Raw genomic sequence first — 22,332 nt, forward strand, 5'->3', positions numbered from 1 at the left:
ACAGAATTATAATGTGTGGTTAACTGTCATAAACTTCATAGTACAAACTGCTTTATTATATAAAAAATCGCACGTAAACAATTTTTTAGTTCATTTGGAATTAAAAACATTTGATGATAGTAAACTTCATTATCTTAAAAATTATTATATATATTTACTGTATTTAATATATATAACAAATATTTTCTATAAGCAAGTAGGAAAGGAGTTTGTTTTTATAAAAATATTTACTAATTTTGCTATGGTTTATATTTATTTAAGTAATTTACAATAGAAAAATGTTTACTCATAAAACTTAAGATACTTAAAATGGTATGGTATATATTATAATAAATTAAAAAGATATATGTAAGTTATTTTTAAAAAATAAAATAAATCTTTAATAATAATTGCTTTTGGACTTTATTTTGAGTCTGAATTAATTCTGATAGATAAAATATATATAATACGTTTTTTTCCATAATACAGAATTCAACGTTAAAAATATAACGTTTCTTTATGAGTTTATTTAGAATTAAAATAAGCTATAATATCTTATTTATGTGGCAGTTGCAGACATCTGTTTCAATGATCGGTTTTCTAGATTGACACTATTTTTTTCTTGGTCGCATTCATAGGTGAGTTCGGTAGACAACTTGACAGCAACAGCGCCGCCAGAGGGCGGGCGTGAAGAAGCAGAAATGCGTTCAGCCGGCGCAGTATCGAGTGCAGTATACGGCGCCTACTTGCGGGCTAGTGGACACCCACTGCTCGTCACGCTAATGGCGCTAGTGGCGGTACTAGCCCAGTTGCTCGGTTCCGGCTCCGATTGGTGGACTAGCTACTGGTAATTAGGAGCTATTCACATTATTCTAGGGCAGTTAAACTAAACGCTGACCGCTCTGCTGCTGCTGGTCGTGAAAAAGCAGAAATGCGTTCAGCTGCTTGTACTTGCTAGCGGACAGCCGTTACTTGTTACACTCATGGCGCTGGTGGCAGTACTCGCACAGCTGCTCGGCTCGGGATCCGATTGGTGGACTAGTTACTGGTATAGTAGTAGATTGTAGAAAACAGTAATAGAACAGCAGTTATACTTGACGGCGACCGCGCTAATAGGCCGCGTCAAGATGCAGAGATGTAATATTGTATTGATCTGAGGTACTCCGTTCCTGCGCTGCATAGTTCAATAGTATCTTTACCCTCTATTGTAATTGTATACAAATGACATAGAAATCCTTAATCTCTATCCAAAATATTGTTCAAACAAGTAAATAATGCCTTATGGTTAAGTTGGCGAATGGCTTAACCATTCACTCAATATCTATACTAATATTATAAAGCTGAAGAGTTTGTTTGTTTGAACGCGCTAATCTCGGGAACTACTGGTCCGATTTGAAAAATTCTTTGGGTGTTAGATAGCTCATTTGTCGAGGAAGGCTATAGCCTACGACCAAAAGGAGTGGAGCCACGGGGGTGAAACCGCGCGGAGCAGCTAGTGTTTTATATCTACTTAATCCAGTTTATAACCGAATTTGTTTTACCAGGGTCAATCAAGAGGAACGTCATCCACGTACACTGCTACAGAACCTCGATACAAACGACACCAATGCTATGGATGTGTCATCTAACTTTACGAATGCGCTCGTTGATAACGCACACTTTGATTCTGGCCTCACAAGATACGATTGTATTTATATTTACACAAGTAAGTAATAACTAATGAGTAACAGTAGTTTTCTCTACCTATGCTACATAAACACACTGTCATAATTATATGTATCATTTAGTACTGAATCATTGCATCTGTACAGTCACGTGGTCTCATCTGAAAATTAGTGCAGCAATACATTTTAAATAATAGTTGATGCTTTGCTGACGGGGTGTCCTTTTTGCTTCCATTGCTATCTTTTTTTCTGTTTTGTGTGTTATATTACTAAGATTAATATTTTTTTACATGGTAACAAATAAAACTTTATTTATTTCTAATATTAGGTCTAAATACATGATTAATAGCTTTAAAAACCACATATTCTTCAAATCCTCACATTCAAATATTAAGATTTGCATTTTGGACAGTAGTAAATTCAGAAAGTTGCCAAAAATAATTTACAAATTAAGATCATTGGACACTATAAATAGTGCTCATTGGTCGATATAGTCTATACTCTATAGTAAAAAGACACGATAAAAAAAAATTCTATGTGTGTAGTGATTTTAACTCAAGAACTTTCAAATTATTACAATAATACATCAATATTTTCTGCATATTTGAATCAATTTTGATAGTACATTTTCTTCAAAGGCAATACCGATAGTTATGTTTCACCACTGTCCCGCAGGCATGGTGGTGGCGCTAGTTGTGATTTCCCTACTCCGTTCGTTCATATTCTTCTCCATGGCGATGAGAGCATCTACCCGTCTCCACAACAACATGTTCGCGTCCATCACACGTGCACCAATGAGATTCTTCCACACGAACCCGTCAGGCCGGATCCTGAACAGATTCTCTAAGGATATGGGTGCGGTGGATGAAGTGCTGCCGTCTGCTTTATTGGATGTACTGCAAGTGAGTTCATTTAAAGTTAGCTCCAGATTATACTTCTCTAACCTTTGGATTATTATTCGCTATTGTATTATACTTTTAATTTCGTTAACCCATTGAGCACCGAGCGGCCCAATCGGACAACGACACAATAGATTTTCTATTGTGTCTATGATTCCGGGGGCTGAGTTAAAGAAGTTTTATTCTAAACGCTAAAACAATTAAATTCTGTGGAGTCAATTATGGTTCTAAACAACACTCATGTATTCAGTAATCAAGTTCACAATTATATTATGATGTAAAACTTTTATATGTTTGTAACATCATGTGAAAAGCAAACAATCAGCCATTTTAATGGAATAAATAACCCCATTCATATATCTTATTCCTCCCTCAGATCGGGCTGTCGCTGATCGGTATCGTGATAGTGGTGGCGATAGTGAACTACTGGCTGCTGCTGCCGACGCTGGCCATCGGGCTGGTGTTCTACGGGCTAAGGATATTCTACATCGCCTCGTCGCGCAGCATCAAGCGCCTCGAGGGTGTGAGTGAGTCATCCTGACCCTCAACTATTGGTGTTACATGTAGACTGTATGACTAGTGTTTGGTGTTCGCTTTCCTTTAAGTTCTGTCTCGGTTGTTTGGTGTTCGCTTTCCTTAATAATAATAGTTCTGTCTCGGTGGTGGAAAACAATCCAGAAGGGTGAAAGAAAGCGTTGAGGTATTTCGAGTCTTAAGAACTGACTATGCGAAAGGATACACCTAAATACAATTAAAAAATGTTTTGTTTTCGTTCCTTAATAGACTAAATAGTTAATGTAATTTTGTTGTCAATGCACAATGTTTTCCTCTTAAGATCTCTATGCACGCATTTCTATATATTTTTTTTAAATTGTATCTCTTTATTAACTTGCATGCATCAAATTCCTTTTTTATAAATTAAATAACTGACAATATTAGTAACAAATTTAAGTGCTTTATTACCCCGTTTTCAGCACGTAGTCCAGTATTTTCCCATCTCAACGCCTCCCTACAAGGCATTACCACGATACGTGCGTTTGGCGCTCAAGAGGCTCTTATAAAGGAGTTTGATAACCACCAGGATCTGCACAGCTCTGCTTGGTAAATATTTACTAAAGTATTTACAATATAAAACTCATTTTACGACTGACCGGTTGGCTTGGTTGGTAGTGGCCCTGCCTTACAGACCAGAGGTCGTGGGTTCGATTCCCACTCGGGGCAAATATTTATGAACATAGATGTTTGCTCTGTGTCTGGGTGTTAATTATCTATATAAGTATTTATTTAAAATTGTATATGTATGTTTATCAGCCATCTGGTTTCCATAACACAAGCGAAAGCTTAGTATGGGATCAGATCGTGCCGTGTGTGAAAATTGTCCTGAAATATTTATTTATTTATTTTATTTATTTACTGCCAAATTTTTATTTTACGCAACTGTGAGCCTTAAATTACGTAAAGATAAGGTATAAAGTTAAGAAGTTGTAACTTAAATAAAGAGGATTTTTATTTAAATGTATTTTCCAGGTACATGTTTATCGCGAGCTCACGTGCTTTCGGCTTCTGGCTGGACTTGGTGTGCGTCATTTACATTGCTGTGGTCACCCTAAGCTTCTTAGTTTTCGGAAATGGTAATTACATTTACTCTAAATTCAATATCCAAATAAAAAAGGATAAACAGATAATTAGGTATATTAATCTGATATATAATATTTAATATCAAATGATAAATAATAAATGTAAACATGTATTTTTAGAGGAATACGGAGGCAACGTGGGTCTGGCTATCACTCAGGCGATGGGTCTCACCGGCATGTTCCAGTGGGGCATGCGGCAGTCCACCGAACTGGAGAACCAGATGACGAGCGTTGAAAGGTATACATATTATTTATAAGCATATATTATATCACAATTTATTTGAATACTTTCTTCCATTCTTTCTTCGACCGTGTTTTTAAAGTATACACATACAAAACAATGAATATTAGGAATTTTGTTTACAAATATGATCAAACGATACTATAAGAAATGTTTATTACATCAAACTAGAAAGGTAAGTATGTATATCTACCAAAACAAAAGATTTACCTCACTAAGAGGCTTGGCGACGTCGCTCCTACATATGTCCGTACGCTATATACATATTGGCGACATACGTCGTCCTTCGATACGTCGGTGAGCAACATTGCCATACCCTCTGTAATAATAATAATAATAAGCTTTATTTATTCCACCTTACAATTAATAAATACATATACATATGACATTTTTAGTTTTTTATCTATTCCTTGTTAGGTGGCTCCATATGGGTAAAAGCCTCCTCCATCTTGTACCAACACCCTCTGTACAGTGATCTTACTGTTTACAATCTTCGTCAGAATACAAGAGTACTCCTCCATCGAGCCAGAACCTCCGCTCGAGTCTCCCCCGAACAAGAAGCCGCCGCCATCTTGGCCGTCTGCCGGGCGCGTGCAGTTCCGCCGCGTGCGCCTGTACTACGCGCCCGGCGAGCCGCCCGTACTGCGCGACCTGACGCTGGAGGTGCAGCCGCGGGAGAAGGTCGGGATCGTGGGGAGAACGGGCGCGGGGAAGTCGTCGCTGATTAACGCGCTGTTTAGGTATGTGTGTTTTTTATTTAGAGGATAATTTGTATCTACTACATAGTATAAAACAAAGTCGCTTTCTCTGTCCCTATCTCCCTATATCCCTATGTCCCTTTGTATGCTTAAATCCTTAAAACTACGCAACGGATTTTGATGCGGTTTTTTTTAATACATAGAGTGATTCAAGAGGAAGGTTTTAGTATATAATTGATTAGGTTTTAGACAAAGCGGGCGAAGCCGCGGGCGGTAAGCTAGTAATAGATAAATTTAATATGGGGTATAATAGGAACAATAACTATAAGTTACCTTAAAATCAGTTCATGTATATTACTATTTATTCAAGATACAAGATTTTTTGAAGTGAAACTTCTTTAGGTGCGTTGACAAAAAATTTCAAGTTCGCGTCGTGGCAATACGGTTACGTCATGGAGTAAGGCGACGATTTTGGTATCTTTGAATCTTGCCAAAGAAGTTTCACTTCTGCCACGTGTGCTCATCACACACACGCTCTTTTTTTAATTTTAGATTTTTATTTTTTAATAGACTATCATTAAATTGCCAAAATCGAAAACATTAACAAGTAACTTTATTAAATAACCAATAACACACGCTAAAAATTATAAAACTACGTATTATTAACTAATCTTGAAATCTATTCATCATCCATTCAGACTGGCAACAATCGAAGGGGAGATCATAATAGACGGTCGGGAAACCTCCGAGCTGGGGCTGCACGAACTGCGCAGTCAGATCTCGATCATCCCGCAGGAGCCCGTGCTGTTCTCGGGCACTATGAGACATAACCTCGACCCCTTCGATGAGTACCCGGATCAAGTGCTGTGGAGGGCGTTGGAAGAGGTCAGTAGTATTGTAGTAAACAAACTGTCCAAAATTAAGTCGAGGTGGTTATTTCACAGAATGTATTCACACTTAGTCTATTTTTCATATCAAAATTGGGCTTTGTTAAATTCTTTTCATTAGTTTATTGATGCACGCCCGGTTTGCTAGTGGACTATAAATGTATCTTGTAACTTCTCTTCTACAAAGTTTCTCATGCACACGTTTCGAAGAAATACGTGTTCGTTTTCTATTATTTACCCATAGAGCTTGCCCGTACAGGTGGAACTAAAAGAAGCGGTAATGGAACTGCCAGCGGGTCTGAACTCGCGCATGTCGGAGGGCGGCGGCAACTTCTCGGTGGGCCAGCGGCAGCTCGTGTGCCTCGCGCGCGCCATCGTGCGCCGCAACCGCCTGCTCGTGCTCGACGAGGCCACCGCCAACGTCGACCCGCAGTTTGTATTCCAATACATACATGCATGGAACAAGATATAGCATATATGACATTGAGCTATTATTACTACGTATGGAGGAGACACCACGAAGAAAATCTGTGCGCAAGCGCGGCGGCGGCGCGGGGCGGCTAGTGAGTCAAATGACGTAAAATGGCGCCCGCCAAAAATTTTGCTCGAACCAAGTTTTAACAATGATAATATTGTCTAATTAATTACTGATTAAAAGTTATTTCTTTGCACTTTGCCGCATTACTTGAATTATAAGTGCAATATCGCAACACACTCGAGGGCATATTTGATGAGTTTCTTGGTTTTTTGCTTTTAAACAAACAAAACATGAATGCGACCATGGCACTAAAGCGACTGAGTACAGTTAAGCCATATGGCTTATGTTGAGCGGAACATATGTGATGTAGATTGAGCGCACACGCACACACACATAACATCCACATACTCTTATAAAAAAGGATACAAGACACGCACACAACTTACGAGTTCCAAAAGAACACACTCACTGCCACGCTTACTAGTTCACATTTCACGATACAGATACGCACGTCATCTTCGTAATGGGGAATATTCATGTTTTTCTTTTATGTCTTAAATTAATAGTTTACTATTTTATAACGTAGAAAAAAATATTAATGGGCTTCAAAATACTCTAGATATTTTTAAAAATGAAATTTAAAACTTTTAAAAAATGTAAGCAGTTCAAACGCCGCCATTGTGCGCGCGCTTTGCGTGACGTCACATGACACGTCCAGTGGGTGTTTACCTTGTGTTTACTATGGAGTATGGAGTGATGATTCATACAATGTCGTGTCAAATGACGTCACATTTCGTTCGACCAGTGGTGGCGCGTTCTGGCAGTTTGAATTTCGCTCACTTATTTTGCACTTTTTGAATATTATTTTAGGGGTTTAAATAAAAAGTAAATAAAAAAAAATCCTTTTCATTATAATATTACGATAATAAGTATTCGAGAAAAAAATATTTTAGGCCATTTAAAATTTTATGCATATTCCCTATTGTACACGCTCTTACATGTGCTATCTATATTATATTATCTATTTAAAGATTAGAACAACAATACTATAATATCTCACTATAACTATTTCAATAAGCTAAAAAATATTATGCGTTAAAATATAATACGTTATTTTTGTTCATACATTTTTTTTATATTTTAGAACGGACGCACTTATTCAGACGACAATCCGCAACAAATTCGCCGACTGCACCGTGCTCACGATCGCGCATCGACTACACACTGTCATGGATTCGGATAAAGTAATTAATTTACCTGTTTCACTTGTATTGATTATTATTTTTAGGAGTGTTCATATTTAGATAAGGGATATAATTTTTTATACTAGTTATGGCATTAAGTGAATTAGATTCTTTTGGGTCAGTTGGGTTTTAATTTGATTTTGAAAGATTTTTTGCACGATATTAAAAACGTTGAAATTAAACGTACTTACACATCCGATATAAACAATTATTTGAGTAATATCTAATTTCTAAATTAGAAATAACTTAATTTCCTAAATATGATATTGATATTAAGATACAATCTACATACATATTTTTCTTTCCGCGCAAAATCAGATTTTATATGCAGAAATATTCTGGCCTGGATTAATAAAATCTAAGTATATATTTTTTTTTAATTATTCTTATTAATAAATCTCTCTATTTCTCCTAGGTGCTTGTAATGGACGCGGGTCAGATGGTGGAATTCGACCACCCGCATATACTCCTGCAGAAGCCAGACGGTGTGTTGCGCGGAATGGTGGAGCAGACCGGACGATCTATGGCCGAGATATTGGCTAAGGTCGCCTCGCAGGTATGTATTTAACCAAATAGATTTATCTATTTATATTGTGTTTAAACAGAATATATTTATCAGTGTTACAATTAGTATGCCTAGCCTGTTTGTTAAGCGGCGCCATTAAACCAACGGCCCGTATATTGGGCAAAAGACGCAGCTGTTTGTAAAATATGACCTATAATGACAATTTTTTAAAGTAATGAGATTTCTGGGATTCGATTTTTTTATAAATTATTTTGATGTTTCACCGTTTCCATGTATAACACATCAAATATTTTTCGTTATTAATATAAAATCGCCAACGTTTTCTTTACTTTTCTTAATAATAATTTTACTCTTATCTTAATTATTTTTAAATTTTCAGGCGTATAACAAGAAATACCCACAAGCAACAGAGGCAACGGAGTGAAGATCACTCGCCGTTCGTTCCTATACTTACGCGTAGTTTATTTTAGTCAATTCGGCGTTTCGCTGAACACATGTTAGTTACGAAATTACATACGTCCTGTATCAGGGACCAACGATCTCTGGTTGTTCTTAAGCGAGATTGTATGTTGAACATAATTTATTTTCTTTGTAGATTGCATGTCGAGAAAGCGCGTTTTTTTCTTTGTTATCATTTATTTGGCTAAATATATCCAGTGATTTATATGATACATTGAAGTGAAGAGCACGATTGGTTGATTGTTTTTATGATAGATACAAAATATGAGAAACTTTTTCAATATTTATGTGTCATATAAAAGACTGCGTACAATGAGCATTGGTATCGAACGTTAAAGGCAATTTTTACCCAGTAAACTATTTCTTAGCTCTTCTCAATTTTATTCAGTAACCGTAAATATTATTCTTTTCTTTGCATTGAAAGAAATGAACTTATGTTTTAATGCCTTGACTGCCACAATGATAGCATTCTTACAATTCTTATCTGAACTTTTGTCTTTGAAGCTTTTTCCCTCAGTTAATGCGTTTTCTCGATTTGCAATAAATTTACAAACTACTATTAATTAAGTATAGCATGTATTTTCAAATGTGTGTCCTGTACAAGCGACAGGTTTTAGTTTTATATATTAACGTTTACTTAAATTATTATAATTGTAATTGAATTCAAATGACTGCCTACTTTCTCATAACAATCGAATACTTATTGAAATAATTTATTAAAGCTCAAATATAAGCTAGCCCAATTTTGATATAACGCATTGTATCAGCCTTGTATTGGGTAGCTAGTACGTTTAAGTACTTAATTTTTAAGTAGTTTCTATTCAATCTGGTTTTATCGTGGATTTATTTAATTTGATGTACTTAGAATAATTATTTTCTTTTTCTTCTGAAATAATGTGAATCTTAGTTACCAACCCACTTAATATGTAAGATCAATTTTAGCTTACATTATTATGGTGCGAATTTTTTTCTCGAATATTTTGAAAATTGAATTGTGTGATGTGTATTTCAATGTTAAATATATACAGTGCCTGCTAATTATGAATCTATTTTAATAAGATCTTGTTTGTTGAATGTTGTAATAAAAAATACATTTGCAATTCTGGTTTTTATTATCCAACCCTCTTCATCCTTTTTGCGGTAATTGAACGTTTAAACGTTGATGTTATCACGTTATAGTTACGCGTGCTTTTGTCTTCAAATGTACAAAACTTGTTCCGATCTATTCTGACCGCAAGCTTGATACATTTATTCCTTACCTTTTTATAGTACAACCAACATTATAAAGCGTAATGCCTCTAAAATTCATATTAATTTGTTATCATCATAAAGTAGGATTAGGCTGAGGTTTTCGACAAATTTTGTTAGTACTTAATTAAAAATTGGGTCGTAATCCTATAATATAAAAATTAGTCACAAAATGTGTCGGTAAGCGCTAACTCGAGAACGGCTGAACCGATTTCGTTAATTATCTTTTTATAATATTTATTTAAGTACGAGGATGGTTCTTATGGAGAGAAAACGTAAACATGTGCCACGGGCGAAGCCGGGGCGGGCCGCTAGTTAAATATAAAAAAAGCGTGTGTGCCGAGCACACGTGTCAAAAGTGAAACTTTTTTGACAAGATTCAAAGATACCAAAATCGTCACCTTACTCCATGACATGACGATGTTGAAATTTTACTCTCAACGCGCCTACAGAAGTTGCACTTCAAAATACACTATACAAAGAATGCGAGTGTCGAGAAATCTCAAGAACAGCAACAACAAACGTAGCACGCGGCTCATGTTCTATGTCTTCACAGCTTCAACTTAATAATAAATACCTAGACAAATTTTAGACATTGAATATCTGTATTGGTTAGGGATACCACTCAGGATTTATCTTTGGCTTTACAGCCGGGCCGCAGCACTGATTTTCAGTGGTTCCCATATCACAAATGAATTTTGCATTGCAAGTAACTAAAATATAATAACTAAACGTGAATGCACTAATTCGTCGAAATCATTCGAACAATCGGTAATTTTAATTAAAATCAAATCTGAGTATCAGTAATCAGTTCCCATAATTAGTTCTAGAAGAGCTTACAAAACGGTACCTAAACTAAACTTTTTAGAAGTTCGTTGTATAAAAACGGCAATGATTGAACGAGGCAGTTGTAAATAGCAGTTTTGGCAAGTTAAAAATTATAATTGGCAAGTATAATAACTAGTTCAGCGGTTAAAACTAAGTAGTTAAAGTAAACAAAAACGTGTAATAAAAAATATGAAATGGATCAGTGAATACACAATTGAGCAAGGAAATAATTAAAAATTATTGATTGATCATTGGACAGACGTGTGGGCAGTTATAAATCGGAATTCGTCGGTAAGAAATCTCATTCTAAGCAGTTCTATAAGCAATGAGGTTGTAAAATAAAATAAAAATTACATGTTTACACATATACATTTTATATAAGTTTGGGTAAGTACATGTTCCTTGAGTCACCAGTCACCACTCGCTATGATCTGCCGAACTATTTATCGAACCGCTCATTCCATCATTTTTACCGCTCATTTCAGTTATCGGACTGCTGAATTATTTTAAGAACTGACATTGTATGATAAAATAACCGAATGATTGATTTTTTATTACTGTTCATGTTCTATTGTAGCAATAATTAATCAACAGCCATTAAATTAAATAGGTAACTGCTCAATATGTTTTTCAACTGATCATAAAAATATCTCGAATATTTAAAAAACATCTCAAAAAAAAAGTTCCTTATATCAACTCTCAATTGAAAAATTCGTCACTATCTTATTTATCTTTTAATTCTTCGCTGTTTTTACTTTGTAATCTAGCCACAGGCCTACATTTTTAATGAATAAATATATTTCAACCCTAAACATAATTTACCAGGAGAAAAATAATTGTTTTCTAGTATCATGTGAGGAAAAGGCGGGATGGTGTGTACAGAATGTCATGTTCTCAGAGTTTGATAGAAAGAGACTTAAAAATCAAATAAAACAAGTATGATTCTTCTTAATCATTTATTAAGTCGTTTATACGTACATGCTATCCACAGAAAGCGAACTTAATTAACATAATATAAAACACTTCGGAATGTAAAGTAATACAAAACACGCTTAGCTATCATCGCCTATCGTGAAAATTATAACTATATACATCAACATGAATACTGAATATTTTTAACAACCCATATAAAATATGTGAGATGTAGGTATGAGAACTCAGGGTTCCAAGACACGAGTATTTCACTTAGCTTGGGACCCACTGTCGTACATTTATTGTAAAACATAAAATGGACAAATAAATTTATTTCATTTCATTTTCAGTTTCAACCCACTTTATGTGAGACAGTAAATATTCGACATTTTAGGATATTGCACTTACAAAACCTTAAGTCACATGGTAATTTTGAATACTGGTTCTGAGATTACACTTTAACACCAATCTAACACTATCTTCTATAAGCATGTTCATCATTAACTACCTTCATGTTATGTAGAAAATGGTATGAAGTAATACAAAAATATTAATTTCGAATTGAGAGTAAGACAGAATGTAGACATGCTAAGAGGTTGAAACGACTACATCTCTACAATGAAGAATATGAAATAACAGCGTACAAAGAAAGGTACTAAATGAATTACAAAATATTATATAATGCTGCAGCTCAGTTACAAACAATTGTTTATCACAGACCATTTTACCATTCGCTCAACTACACACTACAGCTTTAATGTATCTAAATATATGAGAGGCTTTTAAAGTTTTCACTTCATACATAAGAGCCACCGTAATTTACAACAAGCAACACAACACAAAAACAATTAAATTAATACAATGGACAGATTCTCAATTTTGAGAAGAACAATACTTATAATTAAGAAAATAAATTCAAACGCCTAAAATTGCCTCGCGGACATTAATTCGAAAGATAAATAAAATAAATACTAAAAGATACAACCGAAAAGATTAAATAATTGTCATGTAATTTTTCCCTTTGGCACGAGAAAGAGAAATAAGAAATTCGTGATAGTCTTAAGTTATCGAAAATAAACGTCACTGAGATCTTAGAAAACTGTATACAATTTTCATATTGTCCTACGTTCAACAGTAATGTGATTTATTTCGATAAATATTAAGAGAACTAACTTACTATCCACAGTCTTCTTGCTCATTAGCGGCACTTCACCAAAGTTAGTGTCAAACACTATTTATCACTATATAATACACTTATATTAACTAAGTATTGTTTCGTTTAGCGAAAGATTCGAGTCCCATACAAGTCACACACGCGTCTACACGAGCGCGGTCATGCTTCCAGAGCGAGAATATTTGCTTTCTTCCGTCTCCACTGGGTTCGCGGTCTTTTCCTGCAACGTTAAAAAATAACATTATGATCAAGTATCAAAAAAAGAAATAATATAAAAAATATATACATATATGTATCAATAGCCCAGAAGATTCTTTACATATGTACATTGAATAAGGATTAGAAATTACTAAACATTATATCGACTATGTATAGGTAATTTTAAGTCTTAAAATTTTTAATTCATATGACGTGTAATGTATGGTATGTAGGTTTTTCATATTTTTATTTATTTATTTTATTAATAACACTTTACTATGATAGTTAATAATACAAATTACTTAAAACTACAACTTATAGCTAATCTAGCACAGAGGGCGGCCTTATCACTAAAGAGTGATCTCTTCCAGGCACCCCACTGTGTGAAATAATAAAGGAGGAGGTAGGTCAGAAGTACACAAATACATAATATTAACATATTATTATAATTTTTAAATATTTATTATTAAAATCTACTCGTGTTGTTAGAAAATTATTATAATTATATATTTTGTAGTAATACGGGTCTTATAGTTTGTAAATGTACGTAAGCAACTTGTGAAGTTGTGAACTTGTTATTGTATTATAATAAGCTTAACTGGATATGAGTGATTAGGACCACTAAAGAAAACATTGTAGAAGAAAATAGTAAGCACTGCCACGGTAAATTTCCCACAAACGGTGCCAACGTTAATCCTTTTAAACGAATTATAACAATTTACTTTCTTAAACTGTTTCAACTCACCGCAGTAATTATTTTCTTGTTCTTACTATAAACATCTGACGTCTTTTTAAATAAATATGCAATTTGTCGTTAATATACATGCTTTAGTATTAATTTGTATTTTATTCTTTGTTAAATGTATCTTCAGTGGAATCTAGTTCTTCTTTGTACTAAAATGTACTTAAATCGCCGCGTACAGTATGTGCGCATGTGCATTGCGTGTTATGCGTTTATGATTGATATGTACATTGTTTATCTGTAGGCGTGCGATATGGGTACGTGCTTAGTCCTATGTGCGTATGCGTGTGTGTGTGTGTGTGTGCTATTTACTCCTAATAGTTGTTAAATTTGATATTTTTTATTTTTTGGCTTTGATATGTTTTTTATAAATATATATAAAGAACAGAAAAATTCGATTACTCAACTTCAACTCAGCCACCCTTTTCAACCCACCCCACTTTTATTCTTTATAAATTTATATTTATACGTACAAATTGTGTTTATGTGTGTGTGCACACAGGTGGCAGGCGTGTGCTATATATCGTGTATCTGTGTGTATGTATGCGTGTGTACTCACGGGCGGCTGCGGGGGCTGGGGCGCGGCGGGTGTGTGTTACATATCGTGTATCTGTGTGTATGTATGCGTGTGTACTCACGGGCGGCTGCGGGGGCTGGGGCGCGGCGGGTGTGTGTTACATATCGTGTATCTGTGTGTATGTATGCGTGTGTACTCACGGGCGGCTGCGGGGGCTGGGGCGCGGCGGGTGTGTGTAACATATCGTGTATCTGTGTGTATGTATGCGTGTGTACTCACGGGCGGCTGCGGGGGCTGGGGCGCGGCGGGTGTGTGTTACATATCGTGTATCTGTGTGTATGTATGCGTGTGTACTCACGGGCGGCTGCGGGGGCTGGGGCGCGGCGGGTGTGTGTTACATATCGTGTATCTGTGTGTATGTATGCGTGTGTACTCACGGGCGGCTGCGGGGGCTGGGGCGCGGCGGGTGTGTGTTACATATCGTGTATCTGTGTGTATGTATGCGTGTGTACTCACGGGCGGCTGCGGGGGCTGGGGCAAGGCGGGTGTGTGTAACATATCGTGTATCTGTGTGTATGTATGCGTGTGTACTCACGGGCGGCTGCGGGGGCTGGGGCGCGGCGGGTGTGTGTAACATATCGTGTATCTGTGTGTATGTATGCGTGTGTACTCACGGGCGGCTGCGGGGGCTGGGGCGCGGCGGGTGTGTGTAACATATCGTGTATCTGTGTGTATGTATGCGTGTGTACTCACGGGCGGCTGCGGGGGCTGGGGCGCGGCGGGTGTGTGTAACATATCGTGTATCTGTGTGTATGTATGCGTGTGTACTCACGGGCGGCTGCGGGGGCTGGGGCGCGGCGGGCGGCGGCAGCGGCAGCGCGAGGCGCAGCGCGGTCCAGAAGGCGCGGTCGTGCACGTGGCGCCACGCGATCAGCCGCGACCGCCGCAGCACCTCCACGAACCGCGACCCGCCGTCCTTCGCCTCGCGCTTCAGCTTCGGCAGGTCCTGCACAAAAATAAAAATAAGTTTAAAATCAGTTAAATAAAGAGAAAAAAGCTCCTAGAACGTGCTTTTAAAATACTATATGTATATTGTATGCAATCTTGAGACATGCCGTGCAAATCATTAGACTCGTGTAGACAGAAGTAGGCAGAGAATGTGTATATGTGTGTAAATGAACGTGCATGTACGTATGCGTGTATGTGTGCGTGTGTACCTGCAGCAGGACGACGACGGGCGGGTGCGGCAGCGCGCGCAGCTGGCACAGCGCAGTGAGCAGCTGGTGCGGCGACGCGTACTGCGCCGGCGACACCACCGCCACCACCGAGCGGCACCGGCTCGCCTCGCCCACTATCTCCTTGTACCCTACATAACGATAATATAAAATAAAACACGTTACACTTACTGGACTGTAAAGAGATCGAATCGATAAATATTACAGAACGTATAAATATAAATTAAAACACTTTACACAAACTGAAACTGTAAAGAGATAGAATAAATAAATATCAGCCTCGAAGAACCATAATCCAGTATACCCACAGAACAGTAAAAACAAATAGAAGTGTGATGTGGGCGTGGCTCACGTGTCACTAGTAAGGTAAGACCACGTCTTACTTGGTCTCAGTTGTGCACAGAAAAATATTCGAGTCGGTTGTCAGCTGTCAAACCTTTTTTCCATATTTATTCATTAATTAGGGCGTGTTGTTCGGTTTTAGAGTGGAAAAATGATAGCAGACGAAATAATATCAGCAATGGAGGCATTTCATACCATCGGTATGCTGCATACTACACTGCGCGGTTTCCCGTTGCGGTTCACAGGCGGGACAAATTCGACCGCCGCATGCAGCGTCAAACCGCCGCTGATAATCGGCGCTTTAAACTACACGGACGGTTTCCCGCTACGTTACATCATTCGGCGCGGGACCTTGGCGCTCGCTCGTGATGTTCAAATGAACAGAAAACAGCGATAAACCGCGTCCCGTGCAGTTTGATGGTCTGCGGTAGCGTTGGCGAGCGGATTCCCGCGGCGGGAAAACCGCTCGTATAGTATCACCCTATGTCTTATTTTAATTTATTTTAAATATATTTTATGTTATAACTTCGCTTGTCGTAATTTGTCAAAAATCTATAAAAATATTAAGTCAAAATAAACCTTAACCCATAAGAAATTAGTACTAATATAGATTGAACAGCAAACAAGACTTTCTGGAATATTATTGCAATAAACAAACGAATGTCGGTTTAGTGATGGTTGTAGCTTATATCGACATTATCGATACTTTAGACAAGACAAACATTATATATATTAAATTTTATTTTATTAAAGTGAATCTTTTATTACATCGTCTCAAACTTTTTGGTCTGTGTAGCGCATGTCGCGTGACGCACGATACGTACGATAATTATCGTACAAATACGATAATTTTTAGTTAAATGTCTATAGTGTGAAAAAGTTTCACTTTTGCCGTGGTTTCATAAAACCACACAACATTTTTTTTCCTTAGCTTTCATTTATCCAATTTATTTATAGATTTCCCAAAGAGGCTAATTTAAAAGAGAAATGGATAAATGCAACGTGACGAGTTAACTGGATGCCGAACAGCACTAAGAAGTCTAACAAAGGCCGCCGATACATCAAACCTACGGCAGTTACAAGATTTAAAATAATGCATATTTTCTGTTTGTATTTTGTAAATATAGATTTATACTATTCGTTCCGTTTTTTATTTAATAATAATAATATGAAAAGAAATACTTAGTAAACATACTCCAAAATGTGGCACATTGTACTATCTATACTCATATATTAGAAAGAAAAAAAATGCACAAGAAAATATTTATTATTGAATAATCGATAACAAGGCTGACACCCCTTAGGCTTAGACTTTAGAGCATAGCATCAGATTAATATCAAGTTAATGTCATTAATGTAGAGTGACACAAATTTCAACCTTATTTCTATGTGTTGAGGTTCAAAGTTATATCTATCGAAAACTAACGCCCTCTGTTGTGGAGTAGCTGAATGTTTTTCGAATTTGGAATTTCGGAGCAAAGAGAAACAAAACATCTAATATGCCTAGGGATGTTATATGAAAATAAACCGTAACAGGCTGCGTTAGGGTCCATATTGAAATGCTGAATTTATAACCTAAGTCAGTTTTACTCAAATTAAGCTGTCCAATCAAAGGCATAGTTTACTTGTAGCACAGACTACGTATACAACAGACGGTCCACTGTTTGGACGGTTTATTTTACAATAAATTAATCTTATAAATTACCACCTTTCATTCTGCGGCTTCAATCGTGTGCCTTAATCAATCCCTGTTCTTACCCTTTGAATCCTATTTAAGAAACAAAAGGGAGATCCTTTTTCAACGTAGGTAAATCGAAATTTCCGTCAAAATCGGTTCAGGCGCGTGCGGGAATCCCTATTTTCTCGTGGTCCCACTATTTTATCCTACTATGATAGAGTTACTTTCATATATATCTATAAAACAGAAAAGATTTGATAGGTACACTATTGGCATGGACCCAATAGAGTGTATTGGGTCCATGCTATTGGATAGACTCCGAAACTAGGTACCTACTGGACTGATTTGAAAAATTCTTTCACCATTCGAAGCAAAAATTATACCTACCAGATGAACATAGCCTACTTTTTATAACGGGAAAATGCTTCATTCTTACGGGAATCGATGACGAAATATTTAATTTTAGGCGCTTATAGAAAAAAACGCAAAAGACCATTTCTACGGTTTAAATCTCAAAACTTTTTGGTTCATATCAAGGTAATCTGATAGGATTATTTGGAAAATAAAACAAGATAACGTAGGTAGGTAACTATAATTTCGATTTATTATGATTATGATTTCTTGATATACTTAATTAATGTGACTAGAAATAATATTCTACGGTTTACGTACCTATAGGTTGTTAATTATTTCTAGTTGTATACGTAGTATATTATTATTAGTCTGTGTTTCTAGTATGTGGTATAGACATGCAAAACATTTAAAATTGTATTAAGTAATTAATAATGTAACAGTCCAATATAGTCTATTGAATAAAAAGTTCTAGAGTGCGTGAGTCAGTAACGTAAGATGTTTCTTCGGAAACATGTCAAGAGTCCCTAGGTAATAAATAATAATCATACTAAAACCCCGGGACACTAGGAGGAGCCCCGGAGGGGGGGTAGGGGGGGAATGGGTCCATTTTTTCATTTTTCGCTTTAATCTCAAAAACGGTACATGTTAGAGAAAAACTTTCAAGGAAAAGTTGAAAGGCCATAAAATTATCTACAAGTTGTACCTAAATCATTTTTTCCTATATCCTACCGTTTCTGAGTTACACGCAGTAAAAAATGATTTTAGCTCAATTTCCCCATACTACATACCCATGTTTATCACATCAATCGATCAAAAATATTTCTTTCTTCCAAAAAACTAAAATGTGCAACTTGTGACCGGTACTGATAGATTGCTCTTACTTAGGTCTATAATTGGTAAAATAAACACATTCCTCCATGGAAGCCTTTAGGAGGAATCGAATGTCAAAATATTTTATTATAATTTTATAGCCTTTCAACTTTTCCTTGTAAGTTTTTCTCTAACATGTTACAGTTTTTGAGATTTAAGCAAAAAATGTAAAAATGGACCCATTCCCCCCCTCCCCCCACTCCGGGGCTCCTCCTAGTGTCCCGGGGTTTTAGTATGTTTATTACCTAGGGACTCTTGACATGTTTCCGAAGAAACATCTTACGTTACTATCTCACGCACCCCCCTTGGAGGGACTCATTCAATGGACTAATAACACTGGATGCAAAAAAAATTTTTTAAAATCCGCAAATCACAGACTTGATTCATCATTCTGAGTAAGTAACTTTCCTAAAGAAACCATAATATGTGGGAAATGACAAAAAAATTTCGACCCTCCAAGCAAAATTCGCGACGCGCTCGGCAGTCGAAAATTTTGTTCATTTTCTACATATTATACATATTATACATTAAACATTTATTTATTTTTTAAAATTCTGATTTTATTTAAAGATTGCTCTTTAATATTCCGTTTTTCAGATTTACAAAAATCATGAATTTTTATTATTAATAGTTTTTCTAAAATAAATAGTAAATGTTCTTCACACTCTTCTTTACATTTGATCGTGTGGCTTGTGATCTCATTTAATAATGTTTTTTTAATATTTAACTTATGCTTAAGGTTTGGAAACACATCACTGAAAATGTTCAATGCTTGTTTCACTATGTTATATAGATCGTCGCTAGGTGTTTTTAAAGCAATCTCAAATATGCTATAATTTTTGTTCAGAATTAAAAGTTGTTTTTCGTCGTTTTTATTTCGTTCTTTTTAAATAAAATATTTTCACATTGGTCACACCTGTATTTTTCAAAACATTTTTTCCCAAGATAGCCAGCAAAGTAGGAAATTGAGCACTCTTCTAATTTATTCGAGCATGTAATTTCTTCCGGTTCCGATAATGCAGTCATGGTGGATGTAGACGGCGCTGGCTCTAAGTTTGTTATTGAAGTGCTTGGTGTAGATGTAATTGTTGTGGAATCTGGTCGTCCTGCACAGGTGGTTCATTTTCATCATCTATGGTTATAAATTTCTCATCGTCTCTCTCACAATTTCCAGTATCCATTGATGTCAATCAATTAAGGAAATTGTTTCTGAACACTGCCCGTAACTGCTTTGCAGTTGGGTTTCGATTACTCCCTGTTTTTGTCCTATACAGGCCAAACAAATTTTCTATTATGTCCTGATTTAGTCTGTAAGTATGAATAAACTGTAAATTTTTTATTAAATTTATTAAATTCTTAAATTCTTCATTAAACAAACATAAAACTGAAGTTATAGTTTGGACCATTCCAGTGAAACATAGTGGCACTGTATATTTTTTCTGACCATCTTTTTTATAGTTGATTTTTTTAAAATCATTCATTATTTTTAATCCATTTTTTAAAGTTTTTCTAACTGCGTCATTTTTTCTTGTCAAAGCCCTTTTATACGGGTTTTTATGTTTTAATGATTTACTGTTAAGTGAATCAAATAAATTATTTATTTCTTTTAAAAACTTGGCAGTATGTACTGCAGTTTCACTTTTTAGATCGCCGGTAGCTACTGCCGTTTCCATTGCTGCAGATACAGACTGGCTAAACACTTGTGTTGCCAGCTTCACTTTCATTTTTTCAAAAGAGTTCGGGTTTAAATGAGAAGGAGTGATTTTTCTAATACTTTTGCTTTTATTATTTTTGTCTATTATAAAGATTTACAACATCTTTAAAACTCACTTCTTTTCCATCCCAAATGAAGTTATTGGTGAGAAGATTGTTTCTTAGATTTTTCATAATATGCGGCACATCAAAAATTGAAAAAATTTTTGAGCCTTGTATATACAAGTATGGGGTATCCGCATTTACACCCATTCCTTTCAGTGCACTTACATTTGTGGTGCCTTGATCGCACACTATCGCCTTTGGTAGTAAGCCACTTTCCATGCATTTTTGCAGCACTGATTTAATAATATTTTTTTAATGTTCTGTTTTTACATTGGTGTGTGCCAAGAAGTAGGCCAGGGGAATTTTCCATTTTTCATATAATCCCCTGGCCACAAAAACTAAAACACTTTAAGCCTTTTTATCTGTCCTGTGGCCTTTGCCATAATCTTCAAACCCCTCTATTTGGTCGTGTTTTTCATTATACTCCAAACATGTCATTATGGACATCTCATCAAAACAAACCACACATGCTTTCTCTTTAATTGAAGCATGTTCAAATTTTTTTTTCACATTTTCAAAACAAGTTTTTGATACACCAGGGAAGCAGCTATTTCTTTGCAACCACCTTTTAATTGTACTTGGCGAAGCCAAAATAAGACCCATCTTTATAAGATGCCTGTACATTGATGGAGACTTATAATATAAGGACAAGCAGAATTTTTTTTCAGAAGTTTTCCATTTTGTCTGTTGTTTTCTCAGCTGCATTTTTGTAAAGATTTTAGCATTCTCACTTTTGAATTCAAAATTGTCTATATCTATTAATTTTTTTCCTGAAATTTTATTTTTCATTCTTTTAATAGTTATTTTGTTATTTCTTATTTTCTTTGCATAATATGCCATGCTTTGTTTAAGTTTAAGAATAGTTTTTTGCGGAGACTCAGACAAACAAAGACGCTTGGTTTTTGTAGGCATACTAAAATTGTACTCTGGTTTATTAATGTTCCCTTCTCCGAAGTCCAATTTTCTTTTATTGCTGTACTTTTTTACAGGTGTTTTAACTTTTAAATGTTCTGGTGATATAGCACATTTTGGTACAGCTGTTTTTTCCAGTACTGGCCGAAACGCTGTGGTCTTTTTTATATCACAATGCTGAAAATGGACTTCACAAATAAATCTGTTATATAGCTCATCTTCTGTCAGGTGGCTTAAATTCATGTTTCCTGCGATAAAAAAGGGTTTTTAATCACCTGTTGAATAAGGTTACAGTGGGAATAGAAATAAAATTTTTAATATTCATAGCTGTTATAGCAGAAAGATACTTACCAGCATTATCAAGCCATAGTTTCAGTCGACTTTTATCATTTATAGGGAACCGGAACATTGACAATTCTGAACTGGTGTTATTACAGCCAAAGTAGGCACATTTACGCCCAGGCGCCATGGTTTTCAAAGCAGATAAATTCCAAATAGAAGGCAGTTCACAGAGTCCGGGTGCACAGCAAAAGTCGTCAATTTCGTAAACCGAGGTCCAAAAGTAGTCAGTTGAGAAATTGAGATCATCCAAAAAAACAGCGCACAAGAAAGAACACACCAACCGAACCGAAACAAACAATGCCAAGTGGCAACCAACGAAACGCAATCTGTATCTATCAGCTGTCAGTCCAGTTCAGTGTGACCAACACCAAATTTTAAATACCTCTCAAAAAATCGTTGCTTGTTTTCGGATGTATTATTTATTATCTGCAATACCTGGGAGGGATGATT

General features: G+C 35.9%; 2 protein-coding genes across 4 annotated transcripts in view; one reads left to right on the plus strand and one right to left on the minus strand.

The window, feature by feature from the left end:
* LOC123700154 (ATP-binding cassette sub-family C member 4-like) overlaps positions 1–9,812 on the plus strand; it is a 219,903-nt gene extending 210,091 nt beyond the window's left edge. For all 3 annotated transcript variants that reach the window (XM_045647290.1, XM_045647305.1, XM_045647298.1), the window contains 13 exons: positions 618–826; positions 1,524–1,684; positions 2,319–2,545; positions 2,919–3,069; positions 3,517–3,643; positions 4,070–4,173; positions 4,300–4,417; positions 4,921–5,160; positions 5,817–6,003; positions 6,265–6,437; positions 7,628–7,727; positions 8,143–8,283; positions 8,633–9,812. In XM_045647290.1, coding sequence (XP_045503246.1) covers positions 618–826; positions 1,524–1,684; positions 2,319–2,545; positions 2,919–3,069; positions 3,517–3,643; positions 4,070–4,173; positions 4,300–4,417; positions 4,921–5,160; positions 5,817–6,003; positions 6,265–6,437; positions 7,628–7,727; positions 8,143–8,283; positions 8,633–8,677 — 1,983 coding nt within the window. In that variant the 3' untranslated portion in view covers positions 8,678–9,812. The remainder of the gene's footprint in view (positions 1–617; positions 827–1,523; positions 1,685–2,318; positions 2,546–2,918; positions 3,070–3,516; positions 3,644–4,069; positions 4,174–4,299; positions 4,418–4,920; positions 5,161–5,816; positions 6,004–6,264; positions 6,438–7,627; positions 7,728–8,142; positions 8,284–8,632) is intronic.
* A 1,918-nt stretch (positions 9,813–11,730) lies between these two features.
* The window catches only part of LOC123701508, a 46,282-nt gene continuing 35,680 nt past the window's right edge, over positions 11,731–22,332 (minus strand). The window contains exons 9-11 of the mRNA XM_045649012.1: positions 15,549–15,697; positions 15,164–15,337; positions 11,731–13,094 (exon numbers count right to left, since the gene is read on the minus strand). Coding sequence (XP_045504968.1) covers positions 13,020–13,094; positions 15,164–15,337; positions 15,549–15,697 — 398 coding nt within the window. The 3' untranslated portion in view covers positions 11,731–13,019. The remainder of the gene's footprint in view (positions 13,095–15,163; positions 15,338–15,548; positions 15,698–22,332) is intronic.

Source organism: Colias croceus, chromosome 2 (assembly GCF_905220415.1).
Source record: "Colias croceus chromosome 2, ilColCroc2.1".
Taxonomy (NCBI): Eukaryota; Metazoa; Arthropoda; class Insecta; order Lepidoptera; family Pieridae; genus Colias; species Colias croceus.